Raw genomic sequence first — 23,151 nt, 5'->3', positions numbered from 1 at the left:
ACAATCATGAGCACCATTCAAATCTAGAGACACAGGAAATGTGTAGATCCACATTAAGGTTTGTTGTTTGGTTTTCTGGTGGGTTTTTTTCTCCCCTTTTTGTAATCTGACTCTTAATTTTATTTGCAAAGCTTTTTTGTTTTTACATAATTGTGATCCAAGATTAATTTATAAATACTCACTCAGCAGCAGTGAAATGAAGACATTTTAATTATAACCCTTAACTTGGTCCCTGACCTAAAGCTAGCTAGCAACAGAACTGATGAAAGCCTGTATTAAACCAAAACCAACAAAAAAAATCAAAATAAAAACCAAAACAAACAAAAAAACACAAATAAAACAGCACAAGTTGTACCTCACAGCTTTCTGCCATGAAACAGTAAAGCAGCTAGGTGTTAAAGTAGGTAGCTGAAACACACAACATGAGCAAACAGTACAGCTGAACATTAAATGAGAATATATAGAGACAAATATTGTCTATGTTGCTAATTTACAGAGCCATCACAACTGCTCTAAGCATCAGTCTACTCACACAGAATTGAGCAGAAATAGCACCAGGTTTGTTGCTTAGCAGCAAAGACCAATTGTTGAAAGGAGTATAAGGAATACCAATGAAATGAATGCTTAAAAACTCTAAGGGAGTTCAATTCTTAGAATGTTAACCAATTGATTTGTTGCCTTCAAAACTGGAAATGAAACAAAAGTAGAGATAGTGAAATAAATTATTTTCTATTACACAATTAAAGAATAAAAACATTTTCATCCTGACAAGGTCTCAAAAAAAATGCACGTCCTACTTAGCTGTAAGTCCCCATGGCATCATCTTATGAGAGAATATTTAGATTTGTGTAACTTTCAAACCTCCAACACTGGATTGCACCTTTTTTCCATAGCTGTTGGCTCAGTTAGTGAAGAACAGAAGGCTTGTCCTAAAAGACATCAAGTTTATTTTATTTTTTTTTCCCCTATGTCCTTAAAACCAAGCTCTACTGAGACTAGCACAGATAACTGCTTTTCTTCTCCCAAAAACGGAACAAAAAGATTGAGTAGCCAGCAAGTTCCTTCCATTGTCTTCCTATTCTGGTTTCCATTCCAGAAGCCTAGTTAAAATTCCCTCTGCAAAAGTTGCCTTTTCAAAGATGGTCAAAACACTTCTAATCTAAGATTACCCAATTAGAGCTGTACTGTCATCTATAGAAAAAGTTTAGGAATTTAATATTTGTTGATACTAAGGATGATACAGCTTAAAAGACTAACAATACAACAGCAGGATGGAAATAAAAAAAAAGGTGAATTTTGCACTAAACACTACCAATTACTCACCATCTAATTACCTGAATTGTTATTCAGCTACGTTGCTTCTATTCACCCCAGCACCAACTATCTGCTTTAGAGATCTCCCTGGAAATATTAATTCCAAGGGGCAGTCAGGCTGGCATTAGCTCAAGCACTCAAAATTCTTAAATCTGACTCTTATCAATTCAACTTTGACACACAAATATTAACTGCTTTTACCCTCACCACACTAGAGGACAGAAACCGCATAATTTGATCACATACCTCCCAGCAATCAAAACATCTGATGTGCTGACTAATCACAATAATTATTCTCAACGCCTTCAGTTCTATTTTTTTAACCTGTCTTTATACTCATCGCCTGCAGAGAAAAGGAAAAACATGGAACAAAAGCTTACATTAACCTACCCAAGAACATAATTCTTCAGAAATCATGAAAAACTGTATCAGAAATTCTTCTGCATCTTCAGATTAAAAACAATCAGTGTTTAATCTTTAGGCTAAAGAAATAAAATATATCATGCTTTCTACCAAAAACAAGCACAGGGAAAAAACACAAACAAAATAACACCACTAAAAGGCAATTCAACAAACATTTCAGAGCTACAATTTCCCCTCAAAAACCAAGCTGACTGAAAATACATTTCTGCTTTGTAAAAATAAAAGATGTATTACTGATGTTGCTCTCATTTAAGATAAAAATTCACAGTACAGTAAGCACTGTAATTCTGGAACAGCACTAACATGATAAAAATCAAAATGGGTAGAACACACACACCTTCCTGGATTCAAAAGTAAGTCTTACTTATAACCTCCTCCTTTCTCCACTTCCTCAAAACCTAGGAATTTCATTCTCCTATTTTGAAGTCCTCTCTAAAAGCTATTTACTTTCAATAAAGGAAGAAATAAACCAAAGTAGTGAACAAAGATATCGAAAGCTTCTAATGTACCTCTGCTCCACAAGGCTTACAACAGCTTCTGTCAATCAAACATTGATTGACGATCAATTCATACAGATGCACAAATTAATGCATAGAGGTCACGTGTATCAAAAACCTAGACAGATAGTCCAAAAGCATGGGAAAGTAGTGTCTTTTGTTTGTTCGATAAATTACACTGTATGTATCAAAAATGTCTATACTTAAAATTTATGAAGGACAAAGTTCAAAAACTTCCTTTTTTTCTTGGCATGTGCATGCATGTGTCTAGGGAAAAGAGTGTTTTTGCAGTGGCCTACATTAAACTTTTTTGTCCCCTATAAACATCAATAAAGCTACAAAGCTTATACTGGAAAAGTCTCAAACCGCTTTTCCAAGCTGGCCACAATGACCACGAAAAGCTAATAACCATTTGTAAACACTTTTAAGCACTACATCCCAACATCATAATTTAAGACAAAGAGCAAACATTACCACAAGCAGCTGAAAATACATCAGGAATTCATATGTAGTTACACATAAAAATATAATTACATAGCTATGCCAAATTTTCAGGAGAAACCTCTGCTGTTCTGCTCTCGGGCTAGAGCAGACAACCCTAATAAAATTACAAATCAAAGTCTGAGTAGGTGCCACAAACCCTATCAAAGTCCAAAACTGGTATCTACATTACTAAATTGGCAGTGGTGACACAGTATCTAACATGCCTGAAACACACGAAGCATGACACATTGATTATACCAAATTCTTTGTTAGAAGTTCTGATTGTCAGTATCATGTTAATAAAATCTGAGTTGCTTAATTCAAAAGACTGTTCAGATAAATGAATATGAACACTGAAAAGGGATGAAGGACAGACAACATTTTCCTCAAGCCCACAGAAATCCCAATGTTGGCTCCCTGACCTCAGCTGGAGGCTCACAGCACTGCAACAACTCTCCACCCATTCTTTAGATTGAATGATGTTTCTTGCACATCAGTTTTACATTTAGCAACAAGAAAAAGGTTGTTATGTACCTTGTGTATCGCATGTGAGACATACAAAGAATCCTGCTACAGTGAGCTACAGTCAGGCATCTACCTTAAAGATTCTGTGCTTGAACAAACTGAGAAATCAAAATAAACTTCAGTTCAAAAGGGTACTATAGGTATACAGTATAGAAACAAGACAATGGAAGAAGTCAGATAGGTGATAGCTATTTTCTTGCTTTTTCACTCCTAGGTTTAGAGATTGGTATGAGATACTTAACCTATCATTTGCAGAAATTAATTACTTTATTCTTTGTGAGCACTACCATGAGATTGCCTAAGGAAGGATCTGTTCTGTCCTAACTTGAGAAGGAGAAAAAAAAAAAGAGGTGTGCGTAAACAGCCTAATCAAGGTCACCTGTCCAGAAACAGGAGTTCCTAATTCCTAAACAAGAAGTTTCAAAAAGCTATCAATCAACTACAGAGGAAAGAGGAAACAATTATCAAGGAAAAAATAAATTAATTCTGTTTTTAAAATATACTTAATAAGCAATAAACTCAAAACACTATAATTATGCAACTTATGTATACAAATACATACTATGCTGTTCATTTCTGAAGATTCGTAACTTCCACACGGATGAACACTTCCAATAGGTTCCAACCCTTCTTCATCCCACATATATGTGCCATCAGAGCTGTCAGATGGAGAGAGCTCAAAAGAGGACCCAGCTCTGTAATTCATCTCTGGAGAAATCACATTCTCAGCAGTATGCTTTGTGCTTTCACTGTTGTCATCCACTGCTTAAAGAAAACAGGAATAGTCAAGATTCCAAAAACAATCCAATATGCCAAAAATAAAAATTAAGATGTGTATTACTGGTGCATTAACTTTTCTGAAACTGTACTGTAACAGAAATATCTGAAAGCATTCTACAGTATTGTTCACTCATCCTAGAGGGGAAAAAAGCTGAAGCTGGTTTGGCAGCTACAACTAAGTGTCCTTACAACCTACATCTTTGCTAGCCTTTTACATTGCACTAATTCACTCATCGTGAAAGCTACTTTCTAGAATTCTGTATCTTTTTAACGTATTAGAAGGCGGGTCCAAAATTAGATTCTTTGTATCCCATCTTTCAACTGTAACTTCTCTCAAAACAAGCGTGTACTATGAGAAGCCCATCAGAGACTTGAAAACATGGCTTTTAAAAACATCTTCTGTCTCTTCCACTAATTTTTAAAGAATTAATATAGCATGCCTGTGGAAAAAACAAGAAAACAGTGACATTCATATTTATAATTTAACTAATTAGACACCCTACACTTATTCCCTATACTTAACAGTGGTTACAGCTGTCCTCTGCCTACTGAGGGCGGGGGGGAGGCAAGGGGAAAGATCACCAGTCCAGAGAAATGAATGGCAAAGCAAGGATATTAGGAATCCCCCAACCCTACCACAAGCATGGTTAAAGGAGGTATCCTGCATTCTTATCCCAAAGAGAGTTGTTCAAAGTCATGCCTGGGAAAGATAACTATCATGCAGAAAAAGCACTGTAAGAAAATAAGTGGGCTAGCATAGAGCCAAGCTCTATTCTGAAACAATTCACAAGCAATGGGCAATTATATAAAATGACTTAATTACAGTTACAGAATCTTGATTTAGTACCTAAAATTTCAAACAGAACATAACAAAGCATTTACCAGACATGTTTATATCAAGCCAGTCATCAGCATTACAGCGAGATCCTCCACTTTCCTTGAGAGAAGTGAACGGCTCGATGGACGTTATGCTCCTGTGCTCTAACTCTTGAAGGCAGCTCTCCTTTTGCTGTATTTGTATAGTTCTGTTTGGGTCTTCTATATCTATGAAATCATCACTGAAGTCTTCACTCAAATCATTTTTTTCAGAAGATGACAAAGAAGATATAGATATTTCATCTCCATCATCACTCATACACATTACTTTTGACCCATGTTTTCCCATACTCTCATGCAGGCCCTCATCAGATTCTGTTCTTTGAGCATTGCTCTCTATAATACTGTTTTTCTCAATTGCTCGATTAATATTTGTTGAAATTTCAGAGTTCTCCATGATGCACGTGTCAGGAGTTGTACTTTTGCTGCCATCCACAACGATACTTCCAGCAAATCGCTGCCTGGTAGGTTTCAGCAGAGAAGGCCGACTTAATCTGTATCCAAAAGAAGGTGCTGACCCAGATCCATTTGACAGAGGGGGCTTCTTTGAACAAGGAGCTGACATACCAGAGTAGGGTCTGGTAAATCCATACTTCACAGCTTCATTTCCATTGGGTACATCCAACTGACGCGCATTTCTTGACAACAAAGTTGACCTCTGAGATGTCCTGGCAGCTAGATTTTGACTATAAGGCCTTGTAAGATCCACAGCTTTATTAAAGGAATGTGACCTGGTTAAAGATGCAGTGGGAAGGAAAGAATTCTGAATGGAATGTGAAAAACTTTGTGATCTTACCATTTTTTCACAGGAAAAAGCCTTGCTACTATCTGTAGATTGTGCCAGGCTTTCTCCTGAACTTGTCGTTGTGGCACTGGAATTAGCTCTAGGTCTCTGCAAACCTACCACCGGCCTACTTCCATAAAATCCATTTAAATGTGATTTTGGAGCACTGAGTCCAGAATATGAGGTCCTTCCTGACAGGGTACCTTTGGCGAATTTTGCTGAACTAGAGAGTCCAGGCAAAGACTTTGGGTTTAATTCCTCAGTAGAAGACACAAACATATTGGTTTGCTTTGCTGCTTTTGATGCAACCGAAGCAGTACTGTTCAAACCCACCCTGAGCACATCATTACTCAATGCTCCTTGAGATTGAGAATACTTCTCAGAATCGATTAATTTTTCGTTACAGTTATGTTTAGAGTTGGTCTCTCTCCCATTTTGATCGTGAAGTTGGTATTTATTTGATTTTTTCCAGTTGAAAGAAAAGGAAGACATGCGAACAGTGCCATTGTGCTTGCCAAAATTTTTGCCACCATTATTCCCTGCTAAACTAACAGCCGTCCCATTTGGCATAGGTTGCAAGACACTTCCTAAAGTTTTTGTTCCATATTTTGGTAGCCTGGAAACCAAGGATGTCCTGATTTGATTTTTTTCTTCCATGAGCTATTGGGTACATTGGTCCTTACAGGGTGCTTGAATCTAAGGAAAAGAAAGAATATATTAGATTTGAATCAACCACATGTTAATTAACAATTTAATATACATTTGCATCTATGTTTACTACATTCCTGTGCCTAACTATACCATGATGGTACCAAGTAACTCACACAAATTTTGTGAACTCCAGAGAAATACCTGTCACCAGCAGTTATTTGGCAGTAATGTTATTCACACCTCCCTACCCAACTTAAGTTCTCTAGATAAACTGCCTTTTTTATTTTTCTTCCTTTTGAAATCTATAAAATAAGCTGAAAAAAGGGTTGGGTTTTTTTTTCCATTTACCTATTTTGAGCAGCAAACTGAATTTTTCAACTGTATTGCAATTAATAATTACATACTGAAGACTTAATATTTAAAAAATTCCCACAAATTGAACACAGCACAAACCTGTAGTCAGCAATGTAAAACTGCAAAAACTATAATATTAAATCTGACTAAAAGCTAATTTTTTGAATTTTTTTTTCCAGTTTCCCCAATGTCTATGTTATGAGATACAAAATAATCACTCTTCACCACAGCATTTTTTTCCCAGATCTTATTGATATCCCTAATTCAAGATGAAAATTCCTAGTCATTTCCCCCCCCCCCCCCTCTTTGTATGGAAACTGTAGTCTATTTTGGTCATCATCTTATTCATGTACAAGACTTGAGGTACAGGGCAACAGTTGCCTAAGGTCAGTGTTAGTAAGTGAATTCAAAAGTTTTACTTCTGTGCAGTGATACATGAACACATAACCCTAGCTATAAAAGTATGAGATAAAAAGATAATTATAGCATTCATGCATTCCCTTGTATCTTGAATTGCAGTCCCATCCACCTGATTTGCAATACAGGGGACTCCACTACAGTCTTTAATAAAGATCTGTTGGATCTCAACTTATAGTCACGTCATTTTGGTCTATTTTATATCACACTTATTTTATAAAGCCATATCTGCTTTACAGACATATCTTTGCCCCAAAAATTTTTGCCTTGACAGGTCCGATCTCCTTGCTTTGATATACTGCTTTTTGTTTCTTCCACACTCATCCACATATCCATCCTACTATTTGGACAACTAACTATGTCTGTATCACCCTTTTGTACAGCATTTAGTCTGTTGTTTTTCCTGGCTATACAATATGAATGGCTTGTCTAAATGCTATTATTAAAGACTTGCAGTTCAGACAATAAGGCCTTGAGAAGCCTCCAAGCTTCAATGCTGCATCTTAAGACAAGGTTTACTCTAGTGTTGAATTCTGTATTCGCAAGACTAGGTTTCTGTTTTTTCAAGACAGTTGTAACAGGATATCTTGCTTTTGCTAGCCTGGATTATATGTTTTCATCAGTTCCACCTGCTGGTCTTACAATGGTGTCAAGACACAGAATTTCAGTCATTCATATGTTATTCCCTGAAACTATTATCCGTGTTTCTCTTTTCACAGACCTACACACAGCTAGCAGGACTGAAAAAATCCATGAAAATTTTAAAACCATGGCAATCATGATGAGAATCAACACATAGCAAGTAACATTATACTCATTCAAGGTACAGGAAATAACTTGTGTAACCACAGCAAGCATTACCTTAAAGTGACTCACTCCCCAAGCTGCAAGAGCTCACTAAGAAACACTTAAGATAAAATCAAAGTGGCATTAAATTAATGCAAACTGAAGTACCCTTAGGATTTTGTAAATCAATAGAATGCCCCAGAGCTGTACTACTGGAAGCAGATCTACATTAAAAAGATACAAAGAGAAACACTCAGAGAGATGGCTTTTTAGGGGTTCCTAACCTAGTGAAAATATCAGAATCCACATCCTACAACTGGTAGAGCGCATGTCTATTTAGAAACACACAAATCCAGAGTTTTCAAATACTACATGAATTCTTGCACACTGGAGACATAACCCTCACCTAGGCATACAAAGAAGCACACAACTATTTCCCCCCAGCAACAGCAAAACATTTAACTCATTATGCATAATACATGCCTGTACATGGATTTAGGTGTCTAATGTTAGACTTATCTCAAAAACACTATGACCAATATCACCTCCTAAGAAAAACATTCACAGCATCTCATGTATCTATACCCATAAAAAAGAAACTTGCCTACAGTGTACCTGTATACTTTGAAATGAAAATATCATTATGCTTTAATATCAATTGCAAACCTTGAAGATACTTAATGTCAAATATATACAATAAAGGCAATAAAGTATACCTTTTTTTAAAAAAAAAATAACTCCTTGCATAAAAAATAGCCTTTAACATCATGATGCATTCATTGACCACAAGCATCATACTGCAGATCCATCAAAAGATATCCCAACTCTAACAAAAAGGCTCAAGTCTCGTAAAGAAATCTTCCAAATTAAAAAACTTAAATTAGAAAGCTGCTAATTTAACTTCATGCTTTATGGATAATTCCCTTTTCACATCTGTCTACCATCTCTTAGGTGACTGCAAAATTTAAATGAGGCCATTTAATGAGATTACTTTAATCCTCCATCAAGTGCTGCAAATTAAACTTGAAAAGACGACCTTTCAGTTCTCTAGGAAGGGTGCCTGCTCATTTATCCTTAATTAGGGAAAGACAAAATATTATCTTTAAGAAAACTGTACTGATTGCTTAAAATACTTCAGATAATTAAATTAAAAGACTGCCTACAAGCAATACCTGCCTGTGTTTTGTTAGCTACATAACTAACTACTGTGTTACCTTTTCAATTTTGGTTGCATTTGTTTGGTTGAAATACAATGCCATTAAAAAAAAACCAACCACCCACTGAAACAAAACTTAACAGTATCATGTTTGGCAGATGTTACTTTTCCCAGAAAATGGAAAATTTTCTCATGAAGTTCTCTTACACTTCCTCAGTCTTAACATGTATTTACTACTAGAAATTACATTATCCTAAAAATGAAATTCCCTTATCAAGCAGCATAGTACCTGCAAGTTATAGTATGATTTCTGCATCCCAAGAAACTCAGATTCAATACGATTTAGGTCGTATTCTGCGGTGTTATAAAGAAATCCAAAGTATTTTTAGACTTCTCCAATTTATGGATTTTTTTTAAAGCAGACATTTGGGCAAACTAGCCTTATGTGCTTTGCCTTGGGAAATACATTATCTAGAGCACACAAGCCTAATCGGGAATTAAACTAATTACAAAGACCCTAGTCTTACATAATGATCCAGGGAAAAAGAATTAAAACTTACAAACCCTCTCTGAAGTATAATCTGAATTAACTGAAAAGCTGCTACATCCTTACCTTCAAGGATATTCAAGATCCTGGTGATAAGCAAAAGGATATTCATTCTCACTCTCCTTTGTGCTTTCTGTATAGGATTATTTACACCTCAAGATCCTCTGATGTTACTTTTGACTAGCAAACACAACATTCACTTTTACTTCATTCACAGTCTGTTTCAACAACACCAGGAAGACAGTTGCCTATATATTAGCTTCTCAGCAAAGTTTGGTTTTGCATCTGAGACTCTGTCCTGCATGCTGTGGAATGATTATTACAGCAGAAGACAGCTTAAGGTTCATACATTTCAATGTTTGGGCACCTTTAAAGTATTGCGATCCCTATGACCCATGCCATCAGAGCGCTACTAGCATTTTCAAGTTCCAAACAGATTACTGAGTGGGACCAAATTCTCCTCCTATTGTCATAGCAGTGTGGAATAAACGTCTGCCAGATGAAACACATCTGACAGACTGGTGACAGACAAGAGCAATTCTGCAGAACTATTGGTATGCCAACAGTTTCAGATGTATGTTTCATTCTTCTTCTCAATTTTAAGACCAACTAAATAAGAAATAGAAATACTGAGTAGCTAACTTAAGATGCTTTTCTTAGAGCAACTTCCTTCCCAGTGTGAAGAATTTTTTTCTTGAGGCAGAAATAAACGTAAATGTGTGTAACAGGATTGTGCTGGAAAACCAAGATAGTCAACACCTCCTCGCTGCTTCTGGATAACAAAAATGGTACTTTCCTGCAGGTCTGTAAGAAGCTGGCAGCTACAGTGGTACACAAGCTTCTTACCTACCCAGAAACATTATCTCCATTGGTGTTTGTATATCAGCAAACACCAATTATTAATCAGTCTATCTTTTTGGTATTTGGTGTGGGCAGACTGGCAGAACAACTGCTATGAAACCCTGTGAATAAATGACTTATTCATATTTCTGCCATCATGTGCTGGATGTTACTGAAACCAATGAAGTTTAATGACCACGTTTGCCAAGCCAGACCTTATACTCCTATTATTCGCCTTCCACAGAAGGCCTAAGAATTAAGACATTATCTAATTCTACTTGTTCAGCTCAGTGACAGGTGATCTGAAGCAGCAGTTTACCAATATCCATGCATATTTATCTTGCCAACTCTACAGTGCTAAAATTTCCAGGGACCTTCATTCTTTCTCCTAGAAAACAAAAGCATGTTTCTAGTATACAAACAGCATGGACAGGAAGGTGAGAACATTCCTCCTATGGTAACCTAAATTACCTCCTCTAGTGAAAAGCTTCCTTGGCCACAGCATTACGTTAGCACACAGAAAAGAACTGTTAACTACTGCCCAAGCAGTGGAGAAAATGAGTGAAGCATACCCTCGGGAACTGAAGAGCAAATGGCAGGCAATGAACAGATGGCTTGAGGCAGTCACAATCTACCACCTTAAGTAACAATTATATCCTGTTTCCTGCACCACACTTCTAACAGGAGAGCCCTGCTGAAATCCAAGACACAAGACCAGCTCTTCTACGGACATACTTTCAGACAGCGGCTCCTAACTTCCCACTGATTTTCACTATAACTAAGATACTCTCCACACAGACAAAAAAAAAACCAGATATAAACTTCCCAATTTGAAAGATTGTAGTCTACTTCTAATTATCTTCTGGTGAATCTAGATATACCGCATGGCCTTTGTGAATTTAAGTGCACATCTATTTCGACTCTGTCCACTGTGCGTGGCTTATAAAAACAACCTCTGTACACCTCTGGGTTTTAACACCACAGCTTCTATTTATTTATTTATTTTTCTATTCAGGACACACAGAATGCAGATCTTTTCACCACTGATACGTGGTGAAACTTAAGCATAACTTAAGAACTATTTTTCTTTAAAATGTAATTAAAAATGCATTAGGGCAGTTACGTGAAAATATCTTATTTCCACCAGTGTAAGGAGGTACAGAATGACATAAGCGAAAAGTCACGGAGGCCCCTGCAACAGAAGCAAAAGGCTTCTTTAGCAAGTATTTAGGAACACTGCAGGATGGGTAGCACAGTTGCAAGTCACTTTTCAGCTTTAAGAGGACCATGGGAGCTTAACAGAATGAAAGAAATCGGCAGGAGATCTAGCTAGCAAACACCTGCTCTGAGCAGGACAAGCCCTGAGGAATTAAAGACGATGAATGCTAAGGAAATTATGCATGTTGTATGAATTAAATTGAATCAGAATACAACTAGAAATTCTGATGACTCCGAGACCAAACTTCTGAGTATTTACAACTGTCCTGTATTCTTTTGTGTTATTTACAGACTGGTTCCAGCTCAATCAAAAAAGCTTTCTTCTCTCAACTCCAAGATCCAATAAGATTTATCAGCTCTGCAGTAAAATCCTCCAAGACTTCCTTCCTTCTCCTGCCTTCAGTGTCTCTGAAACACCACTGTTCTTGAATCAATTCTCAATGTCTCATGAAGGCATCCATGAATTTTAGTGTCTCTCCCTTTACTATGTCCAAACTGCACTGATTAATAGAAGCAACCCTGACAGTCTGCCTTTTGAAGGTACCATAGCCATGAAGTATGGTAAGAAATTCCAAGACACTTAATGCTTATTGTTCTGTTTCTCTGAAATAATTTTGTTATTCTGTGTTCGAAGTTGTGAGATTCTTTTGTGTTCTTTCTTCCTCCCTCACACTTAGGTATGCTGATGTTCTATCCACTTGTAAAGTTTGATCTATCAAACACCAAGAAAACCAGTTATCCAAGCCGCTGTTGTGCTGGATTTTATTTACTGTCCATCAGAATGCACTAGGTCAAGGAATATAAGCAGAGCGTGATATATGAACAGAGATAGTGAATAGAGATAAAGGAAGGAGAGAACAAGAAAGACATCCTGAAGAGATTGGGGCTTCTGTATTTCTAACACTGAACAGTATCTTTAGTCAATGCAGCAAAAAGATATAACATTCCTTGCAATCTTTAAAAGCATTGTACTTATTCATCAGAATACAGTTTCTTAATGCTTTGTAAGGCTAGAGGACACAAGCACTTACTGCAGAGAAAGAAATAGGGAAACGCAGCTCTATTTTGTAGAAGAAAGCTACCAGAATACTTTCAGAACCAAAAACTCCATTCACATCCCTTAGGGCCACACTCTCAATTCACTCTGCCATTAATGCTATTTACATTAACCATCAGGCACCTCAAGGAAGAAGAAAAGGGCTAAGTGCTACCTGCCCAGAAATGTATGCTTTCTAGTAGTTGCCCGCTTGTGCTTTGCATATTAGTAAAATAGAGACTATACATTTCAAATGCCCAATTTTTACATCAGACCTTACCAAAAGGTCGAAACAACACAGGATTTGAGTTGTCATAAAACCCTTAAGATTTTATCAAAAAAATGGCAAGCAAATTTTAACTAAAAGTAAGACCTTTGCTAAGGTTTCTCTAATAAGTAAATTTGCCCCGATTTTTGGCATTCTTACAACATGACTAAGGCAGAGGGCAGTCAAAGTCCAGATGCTTAGCCAGCTGCAGCAAGGGAGGAGCTTCAGGACAAAGAAAAGAAGATGGAAGAAGATACTTGGGGGTAGAGGTAAATTACTCCCAATACAAGAGAATATCAGGGCTTGCAAAAAAGAAGAAATAAACTTGAAATAGTGCACTTCCACATTCCTCTTAAATGTTAATACAGGTTATCATAGTTCATTCAAAAATGAGACGTGAAATGCAATTATACTTACTCTTTTCTGCATTAGTGCTGACAGCCTAACTGTTCTCAGGGACAGAGGTCAGCTAGCAAGTAGAATAAAGCATTGCAGAGGCACAACTCCTCTCTGAAGCTGCCAATCATGTGATGCATCCTCTTGGAGGAAGTCATCAATTCCCTTCTTCAAAAGATCTACTCTTCTTGCCACAGTAGAGGTAAAACATAGGTCTATTCTGACTTTGTCAAAAGTCCAGAAAATGCCTTTAGTAAGAATTAAAGGTGGCTCAAACACGTATGGACATTGAGTTTTCCTCAGGTTTGCTTTTGTGCACTCTTCCAGTCACTCATCCAAATGTAGCAGTCGTACCTTGTCAAACCTGAACTAGCGATGTCAACTCTGTACCTGCAGATAATAAACACCATGCACTTCCTGCATAACCAACTCTCCAAAACACAAGATACAGAACATAGTAAGGCTTTCACTGGAAATCCAGAGAACACAAGGCACAGCTGATAAAAACACTACATTAAGTGTGCTAACCCCAAGAAGAGCCTTCAAGGCATTGTAAGAGGTGGATGGGATACATCGTGATAAATCAGAAGCAGAAACAATTGACATAATGATGAGCGGTATACCTAGCTCCAATGCAGAAACACTCCTGCTAGAAAGAATTAAATTATGTGGATTACTTCATTTGTTATGTTACAGAAGGAACGGTCTTCTGTCCTGTGAACAGAACAAATTCAACAGATTCAACCTTAGTGAGCGAGTCATGTAGACCAAGCTTATTCAGCAGGGTAGCTTAACAGCTCTTAAACTGCAAAAGATGTATTGTTCTCAAAATCTTTGTTGGTGAAGAGATACAGAGAGTCTTTATTTGCTTCAATTCTTTGATGGCATTATTCAGTTTAAATTGTTACCAAATTTCCAAAGATAATAAACAGAAAGGGGAAAACCAAACTAGGAAGACACACACACTATCTATCTGCCTTACAGATCTAATGCTCTGCCACCTAAAGACAAAGTTGTATGGCTACAAAGAAGAAAAGAGCTAAACTATCATATTATTCAAGCATTATTTCCCACACACACAGAAGTACTGAGACTATACAGCACATTTATATCTAGGTTACTCTCTTGTGCTGTCTTAACACTTGCTTGTATTTGGCAAGATTTCTATCCTGGAAGATAATCCATAATTTTGTATATGTACGTGTACATACATATTCAAAAAACTCTGATCTTTACCATTTGATGTAGATAGCTGCCTTTCAGAAAAGTTTTAAAGCTGAAATCACTGTTTATATCATAAAGGCAAATTAAATTTTATGCTGTAGTTAAGATTGACTGAATAATCCAAAACAATCGCAGTCTAGAATCCAAGCTTTCTAGAAGTTAAATGGTGGATCTCAATCTCTCCTTTCAAAAATTTTGTGATGATGTCAGTATCAAAGCAACTGACACCAGAAACAGGCCACTGCTTTTGCTGATGGTATTATTCTCTCAGCAACAGCATTTCATGTTGATGATTTCAATTTTTCTGAATTTATTCTTACAAAACACATGAATCTGAGTTCAGACATAAAAGCAATGTCATTCTGCAAACAAGCAGGAATTACCTGCTATTTTCTGGCAAATATTTCACTTAAAAATAGAGGAGCCTCCCTTTTCCCTCAGAACTATCCACTGTCACCAAATGATTCACACACACCACTCCTGTCTCTAACTCTACTAGGAGATACTTCACCATTGCTTCAGTAACAAACTAAAGAGTCAGCTTCCAGTTACTGTTTTCTGCTACTTTGGTAATGCATGCTACCTGGAGCAGGATTTTCTTGCTGATAAGAACAGGCAGGCTGGAAGCCAAGTGAAACTTTGAATACAACTGATTATAAATGGAAATATCCCTTTCTAGACTACCACCTTGTCCATCCTACTCCTCTAGTTTGTTTATTCATCTGACACATCTTCTCCATATAAGAACACTGAGCTGTCTTGAGCTAAAACCCTCTTATGGTGGTACAAACAGATATTATTCAATATATTTTTATATTGATTATATAATGACTAACGACAGAAACAATACTACCCACCTGAACCACTGCTGAACAGTTTATCTATGTAGGTATCTTAAGATTAACAATTCCCATTAGTTTAAATCTGCAACAAGGCTGTGCTTACCACCAATAGAGGTAAGCCAATACATAAGATTTTTTTTTTCCCCCCTCCAGTCACACATGCTCATTCTTTCTACTGCTGCCTGAATAAGAATTCTAGTTATAGGTTAAGCTGAATGACAAGCAGAGATAATTGAGGGAAACTACATGAAAGAGAGCAAGTGAACCCTGGATAAGCTTGAAATACGCTATAAAACATAATATTTCCCTGGGTTTGGATCATGGCGATTCAACTGTCCAGATTCAATTCTCCAGCTCAGCCATACAGTTGAGCAGTCAATCTTATTTTAAAGGCGATGAATAAAAAGTCACATTGTCTCCTGTGGTAGCCTTAAAAAAAACGCAGTGGGAAGAGGATGAACAGGGCAAGCATAGAATGTGACTTGCGCCACCTTCAACTCCTTTCAATTCATAGGATTTCTTGAATTCGATGTAGTTTGTTTAGGAACCCTCCACAGATCTCTCCTCCACTATCTTGTCCAACCTGTCCTTGAGCCCTCCAACTTTTTCCATCCACGACTGTCTTAAGCAAGGAGTTCCAGAGCTCTCCTAATAATTCTTTTAAAGATTATTTCGTTGCCTTGTACAGATTCCTGAGGAAAACTACTTGTAAACTCCCTACACTGCAAGAACTGGCCACCGATTTCTGCTCTCCTTGCTAGCAAACATACCAGTTACATCGATCAGTTTGTTTCATATCTATGTGCTTTCAAGAAGATGGTAGATTACTTGTATTCTTTGAAGTGAAGTTTGACTTCTCTTCAACATCCACTCTTAACCAAAAATACTGCAGCCATATACTGGCCTATTATAGCTTTCTGTTGAAACTTGCTTATTTTTGAACCACATCTTCAAAGTGCCACTTTCTTGCTACTGAATTTAATTTCACTAGTGCTGGACACTTACAGCTTCTGTCTATGATTTGATGGCTATAAATCAGTTCCCAATCACAAAACCAAACTCTCTAAAAATATTCCAGTATCAAACAACTTTGCAAGTTTGCCACAGCATAACAAATATCCATATGTTTTTAACCACAGACTGGGAGCCTTCTCTAAGTATTTTAAAGTGTGTTTTATATTTTCTTACTGATTTTCCGATACATTAACACAAACAGCTATATCTGAATGTATCTATCAAGGTCAGTTTTCTACAATGTAGAAGACACAGACAGTTGTTATATCCTCACACATTTGCAATTAAAAAACCCAAAAGGATTCTCAAAGAAACTGACACATGTAACTTCAGTTACCAGTAACAGTTTGTCCACAGGATCAGTTTCTCCCACATTAGCTTACAGAATTACACAGAGACACTCATCTATGCTTACATTTTACTTGAATTTAAAGGAAGCTGATACATATCATTTGTTTTGTTTAATCAAGATCTCAAATTTATTCATGGTAAAGTGTCATTTTTATAAACTACCATTTCAGAGAGCTTTCACGACTGAAAGACTTACGCAAAGAGGGGTTAGGATTTTTCTTTTTTTTTTTTAACTCTGTTTACTGATGGACAAGGCTATGCAGGATGAAAGATTCTGCTCCTTTCCTCAAGCCTCCTGCTACTAACAGCCATAGCTTTGGCTTTGCCAAGCTTCCACCTATGCAAGTTTGCCTTACTGAGATAAAGGTTAGCTTCCCCCAAATGATCAAAAATACTGATCAATGAGTCTAAGTAATAATTTCATTGTGTAAGACCAGAAAAAATGCATTTACATAAAACTTATCTTTAATAGGATTCACAAAAAAGCCATGAGTTGAAGTATCATACAAATTCATATTGTAGTGAGAATCTCAGTATGTATCTAGAAGAGACTCTTGAATCTCCATCTCAAAGTACACATGATACTATTGAGACAAGAGAACCCAGGATATTCAGTTCTCCCATGACACGCTGCTTAACTTCTGCTGTGTCACAAGCAATCTGGGCTAATTAGGCTAAAAGCATAGGAGTTCTTTTGCTTGAGGGAATAAATTCAGAAATTGTTTGCAATTTAAGGGTTATTCCAGATCTATAACTTGTTCAACCACCACATAAAAGTAAAACCTTATCAGCTATTTTCCTCTGGCTAAGGAGCCAAGACTCCTTGCAGTGAGAACCTTGCCAACATTAACCATACTTCTGCTTCAATCAAAGCCATTAAAATGCACTCTGCAGAAGACTACCTCAACTCATCACAGATTAAGTGCTCATGAAAATCCCAACGATCTGTAGCGAAAAAGGCATTTTACTGAGAACTTGTGACACCAGTTCCCCATGTGACCAGGGATAAGCATCCCCCACCCTGAGAAGACTTTCTTGCTTCACTTACTGCAGGATGCTATCAGCAGAACTGCTCCAGCTGAACCCTCCCTTTAGCATAGATAGAGAATAGCTAGCGAGCAAAGTACAGATCTCTGAAAATCAAGCTACTTTTGATGAAGGAGGAAACAATATTCTCAGAATGTCTTCCAAAATGCACCTGTTTGATAGAAGTTTAAGAGTGAGCTGGAATATACGACCCAGAGGTACGAAGAAATGCAAAGACCTACACTGGCTAGCTAAACATCATCTTTGGAATAATTATTTTAATGCTGTTGGGATTTTGTTGTAACATCCATGTGTTCAGGTATCCAGAGATTTACATAAGATTTTTTTATTGCTCCAACTGAAACACAATACACGATTTTAAACCTAATTATCAAAAGCACCATTAGTATTTTGTTCTTCCTGATATCCTTGTTGGCAAGGAATTTAACCCTGCCTGAAAGCTTCTAATTAAGAAGATGATGCTGCTGTTTACACTTCCAAATAGTGGCTAAAAAAGAACACCACTACCACTGCTGCAACTGGCTACCTTTTATTCCTTCATCTCTCTTCCATTTTCAGAGACTTGCACTTTCTAACAATTTTAGGCAAGCAATGTTCATCTGAAGACTGATGGCATCACGGCTTTATATCTAGAGAGCCGGTGCCAACACTTCTTTGTAACTGATTTATTCCAAATAACCAATCCCTCTGAAAGGATGATCAGGTCCAAAAGTAATAGGTTTTACTCCAGCGAGCTTTTACATGAACAGTTCCATTAAACAGGATTACTCATTAGTATAACAATACATTAAATGAGATAATTATGTTAATTGAGATGATTAGTATTCATTTTTTTCTACATTCATATATATTATTACTTCAGTTCAAAAACACAAGGTGTTATAGTGGTCAAAAATATCAAATATAGAAATCTTCTAAGCCTGAAACATTTCTACTGTTTAAATAGCTTTACAACTAGAAGACAATACTCAGCAGTTTTTGGAGCCCAAACGTTGAGATTTCTACAATGAAAAGTACCAACTGTGAGCAAAGATTAAACTTCGACTTTAAAAACATTTTTTTCTACTGCAAGTTGTATATTCATGTAGATCCTTGGTCAACATCTAGGTAGCTGGTTATTACTAATGTTCCATTTGTTAGGCATTCACCTCTTCAGCTTGGAAGCATTAAGTTTGAAATGGGCCCACAGAATTTAGAGTTATGTGATCATCACAGACATGGGAAAATATCTGCCAAATTTCACTCAGTATCACCAAAAACCATAAATATTTACTGCCTCATACTAACATGATGAAGAGTTTTGTATTTTCAACTACTCCAGAAGAGATATTTTTAAAGTTTCAGAGAACACTTAAAGTGGTTCTCAGTTATAAGAACATAACAAAACAAACCCCTAGATCCAGCTTCATTTTGTTTTAGTACCTTCGTAACGAAAAATTCTGTTCTGCATCAAATCAAGGCTCAAAGCCCACAAACACCAGAACAAACCTGCTATGAATATGAAGCACCAATCCTACGAGTTGAACCAACTCCCCTGAAAACTGGTAAGCATCTTTATGTGATGTACCAGAGGGAGTACCAGATCTACAATCCTTACCTTAAATTGTTGTCTGGCCTGGACACTAATGCTCTGCTACAGCATACATTTCCCGTTCACTTTTGCTTTCTTTAACTGAAGAAAAACAGCTTGACTTCCTTCAACTCAAAGTTAAAGGCTGAAGTTGCCTACATTTCATTGCGTGTCAAAGTACATTTGACAGAACACGATGTTACAGCAGGCTCTGGATGATGAAAGCAAAGTCTTGGTATCATTAAAGCAAAATCATCATAATGTACATAACATTCCCTTGTTGTTATAAGCAAAATCTGAACAGATTATAACTAAAGTAGATATTCCACCATTTTTTTTTTTAAACTGTTGTCTTCGAACAACCACATACTGGATGCTTTTGCTTCTTCCCCTCTTCGGAGCTAGAAAGAGATCTTTGCAACCAGCGCCTTCAGCAGCTGTTTCCTAATATACCTGCAGGTACGTCCCAACAAACAGAGAATTAAAAGACGCATAAACCACTGCAAAGCAGGAACCGACGGAGGAACACAGCGACGGGCCTGCCATGCCAGATTGCCTTCAACCTCCCGGAGCAGCGCAGCTGCCTATGCCGAGCGCAAGCCCCGGACACCGCCAGCCAAGCTGGCACCGCTGCAAGCACCCTGCCAGCTGGGGGAGGCCACACCTGTGGCACGGCTCGCAGCCAGCGGCACTGCGGGTGCCTCAGCTGACATTCAGGCCGCCCCAAAGGTGAAGGCTGCCCCACCCGCCCCGCCCTCCCCCAGCCTCCCGCGGCCTGCGTGGCCGGTGATGCCGCAGCATCCCCTGGCCGAGGCGACGACCCCAGCCGAGGCGGGAGGGCGGCTGCGGCGCGGGGAGCGGGCGACGGCCACTCCCCCCTCGCCGCCGGCAAGGGGACCCCCAGGAGCGCGGCCCACCGCGAGGGGAAGGGGGGAGAGCGAGGGGCTGGCGGCGCGCCCCCCCGCCGCCGCCGCACTCACCGCCGGGCCGGGCACAGGCCGGCGCCGTCCCCTCCTCGGGCAGGGCCGCGGCGCTCTGCGCCCTCAGGTACCGGCCGCCAGCCGACCCGCCCCTCCGCTGCTCGCCCCGCCCCGCCCCGCCCGGCCCGCGGTGGGAGGGCCGGCGCGCGCGGCCCCGCTGCGCATGCCCCGGGAACGGCGCCGGGAACGGCGCGGGCCGCCTGCCCACGCCCCTCCGCGCCCCTCGGCTCACCCTGACGTCAGCGCGGCCGCCGCGCGCCTGACCGTTGGGCTCCGCCCCACCCGTCGCCCGTTAGGCGCCGCGCGCGCGCATTCTCTTTCCAACGGCTCTTCTCGCGCGGAGGCGGGGGGCGGATGGGAGCGCGGGCGCTCATGGCGGCTGCCCGGGCAATTTAGCCTTTAGCATTGGCAATTTAGCAAGCACGCAGTGTCCCGCTGCCCGCGCCCTGGGCTGCCCGCGCCCTGGGCTGCCCGCGCCCTGGGCTGCCCGCGCCCTGGGCTGCCCGCGCCCTGGGCTGCCCGCGCCCTGGGCTGCCCGCGCCCTGGGCTGCCCGCGCCCTGGGCTGCCCGCGCCCTGGGCTGCCCGCGGGAACCGCCACAGCCCCCGCCTCCCCTTCGCCCGCTCCTCGGCGTGACGCGGCAGAGGCCGGCACCCCGCTCCGCTAACGACGTGGCGCCTCACCCGTGCCCGCCGGCCTGGCTGGCTCCAGGGCGGCCTTGGCACTGTCATGCCAGGCTGTCATGAGGCCTGCAGGCCCGCTGGCCACGTCTTCCAGTCTGTCCTAACAACTAGTGAGACCGTTGACCGATGCAAATAAAAATTGAGTTGTTACAACTGTTAGGGAAATAGGCCTGCAAGTGTCCTGGCTCAGGGACGTAGAGAGTACTCACAGGGGAAGGAGGCCTCACAGATGTCCCAGCTATGTGAAAAGCCTGGAAGGACTCTTGCAGCCAACAGCAAGATGCAAATCCACAGGAGACCAGGCTTTCTCCATGCTGGTGCTCATGGAAGGACTTGCGAGTTTCCTTGAATTTCCTGCCTGTGCCAGGAATCAGAAGGCACTGACAGAATACCAAAACCTTCTGCAAGCTGCAGGAAGTTATTTGCCTGTGGTTACGTGAGATGGTTCAGGGTCATTTCACTGACTCAGTATTTATACACCAATGCTTTTCCTAGCCGCCTGCACGCTTGTGTGGGGCCTGTGTTTCTGCATCTCCCATGGTTTGGGATCTTCATGTATGTGTTAGTCTTATATTTCAGCATCTGTATTGCTGTGCTTCAACTTCAGATTTTCAAAGTTTAATTTTTCTCAAAAGTTTTGACCCCCAATATTTCTAAATTTCTGCCTGCCTGCTTCACCAGGCCTCCCAGAGGACAAAAGCCGTGCAGTAGCTTCAAGCTATGTTCATGTAGAAAAAAACCTGCCCTGTAATTGATAAGCACCATTTGCTGCAGCCTCTTGACTAGGAGTTGGGCATGCTGCCAGGGTCTAAGACCTGCTTACAGATGTCAGCCCAGGCACTGCAAGTGCCTCCTCACCCTTCTAGACATAGGGCGTGAAGACTCCAGTACATTTGCCCCACAGATAGCAGAAAGGCCTTTTTTTAAAAAAATAAGGAACAACAACTGAAGCTTTTGTATGTCTTTTTGCCTGAACTTAAATGTACCGGCTACATTAATGCATTTATTCTTAGAACAATCTGAAGCATAATTACTCCCCTGTGGTACAGGAAGCGAAAAAAAAAGCAAGCAGAGAGAGATTAAATCGCTTGCGCAAAGCTAAAGAGATAGGAAAACCAGGAAATGAACTCAGATTTCCTGAGTCAGGCGTCATTGCTTTAACCACACAGTCATCCTTTCTTTCAGTCATTCTCAGCTTCTGAGCATTAGTGTAAACATCAACTGCATTAGCATAGATTTGATTTTTCCCTACTTTGTTCATCAGAACGACTTCACTGTTCCCACTGAAATTTCTTCCAACTAACTTTCTTCTCCTTTTCCTTCACAAAAGTAAAAGAAATTATATTACAGACTCCCTGGGAGGGTGAAACGATATTACAGACTCACTGGGAGAGTCTTAAATTTCCCACTGCCTTTCTGCAGGCACTGGCAGGTATTTCTTCAACCCCAACACAAAGCAACTGTGGAGCTTCCATGATGGATCTCTTGGGCACAGTACCCAAATGCACAGTGAACAAGATCAAGGAACAAATGGTTCCCTGTCATTACACTTTTCAGCTAGATCAGAGGACTAGGAACGCTTCTACCCAACAGAAAGGAGGCACATAAGCTATGTGTACGGGCCTGGAAGTGGTGGTTTAACCACCTTTTTTAACTGCAGCTCATACTTCTGTTATCTGAAATTATTATGAAACAAAGCTCTAAAAGAAAACTACATATATAAAAGAAGAAAACAACCTAGAGATATTTTAGGACAGATTTGAGAGCCTCCACTATCTGTTTAGACATTTAACAGATTTCCACAATGCTTATATAGCCTCAAGATTAAGATCCAGTCTTTAAGCAGAATTCATGGGTTTTGAAAAATAACTTCAAAAAAGGGAAGCAATACATACACGACTCTAGCTTCTGACTACTTTACTCAAAAGATAGTCTTAACAATCCTACTGACGGACTACAGACTAAGATCTAGTTATGATCAAGTGCAGTATCTTTTCTTATCCGTTTAGTATTTTATATGTCTTTGGCTTGAGGACTTTACATTCCATTGATTTGATACTAAACTGATTTAAATGGACTTTATATTACAG

General features: G+C 39.5%; 1 protein-coding gene across 10 annotated transcripts in view; it reads right to left on the bottom strand.

Moving 5' to 3' along the window:
- CCSER2 (coiled-coil serine rich protein 2) overlaps positions 1-21,445 on the bottom strand; it is a 77,433-nt gene extending 55,988 nt beyond the window's left edge. For 3 of the 10 annotated variants that reach the window (XM_072869846.1, XM_072869852.1, XM_072869851.1), the window contains exons 1-4: positions 20,380-20,520; positions 19,427-19,610; positions 4,905-6,378; positions 3,805-4,007 (exon numbers count right to left, since the gene is read on the bottom strand). In XM_072869846.1, coding sequence (XP_072725947.1) covers positions 3,805-4,007; positions 4,905-6,339 — 1,638 coding nt within the window. In that variant the 5' untranslated portion in view covers positions 6,340-6,378; positions 19,427-19,610; positions 20,380-20,520. Of the gene's footprint in view, positions 1-3,804; positions 4,008-4,904; positions 6,379-19,426; positions 19,611-20,379; positions 20,521-21,270 lie in introns of those variants that run through there. The other 7 variants (XM_072869850.1, XM_072869853.1, XM_072869855.1 and 4 more) reach the window with 5 other exon arrangements.
- Positions 21,446-23,151: the final 1,706 nt, after the last annotated feature.

Source organism: Ciconia boyciana, chromosome 8 (assembly GCF_034638445.1).
Source record: "Ciconia boyciana chromosome 8, ASM3463844v1, whole genome shotgun sequence".
Taxonomy (NCBI): Eukaryota; Metazoa; Chordata; class Aves; order Ciconiiformes; family Ciconiidae; genus Ciconia; species Ciconia boyciana.
This window is presented reverse-complemented; position numbering and strand designations above follow the sequence as displayed.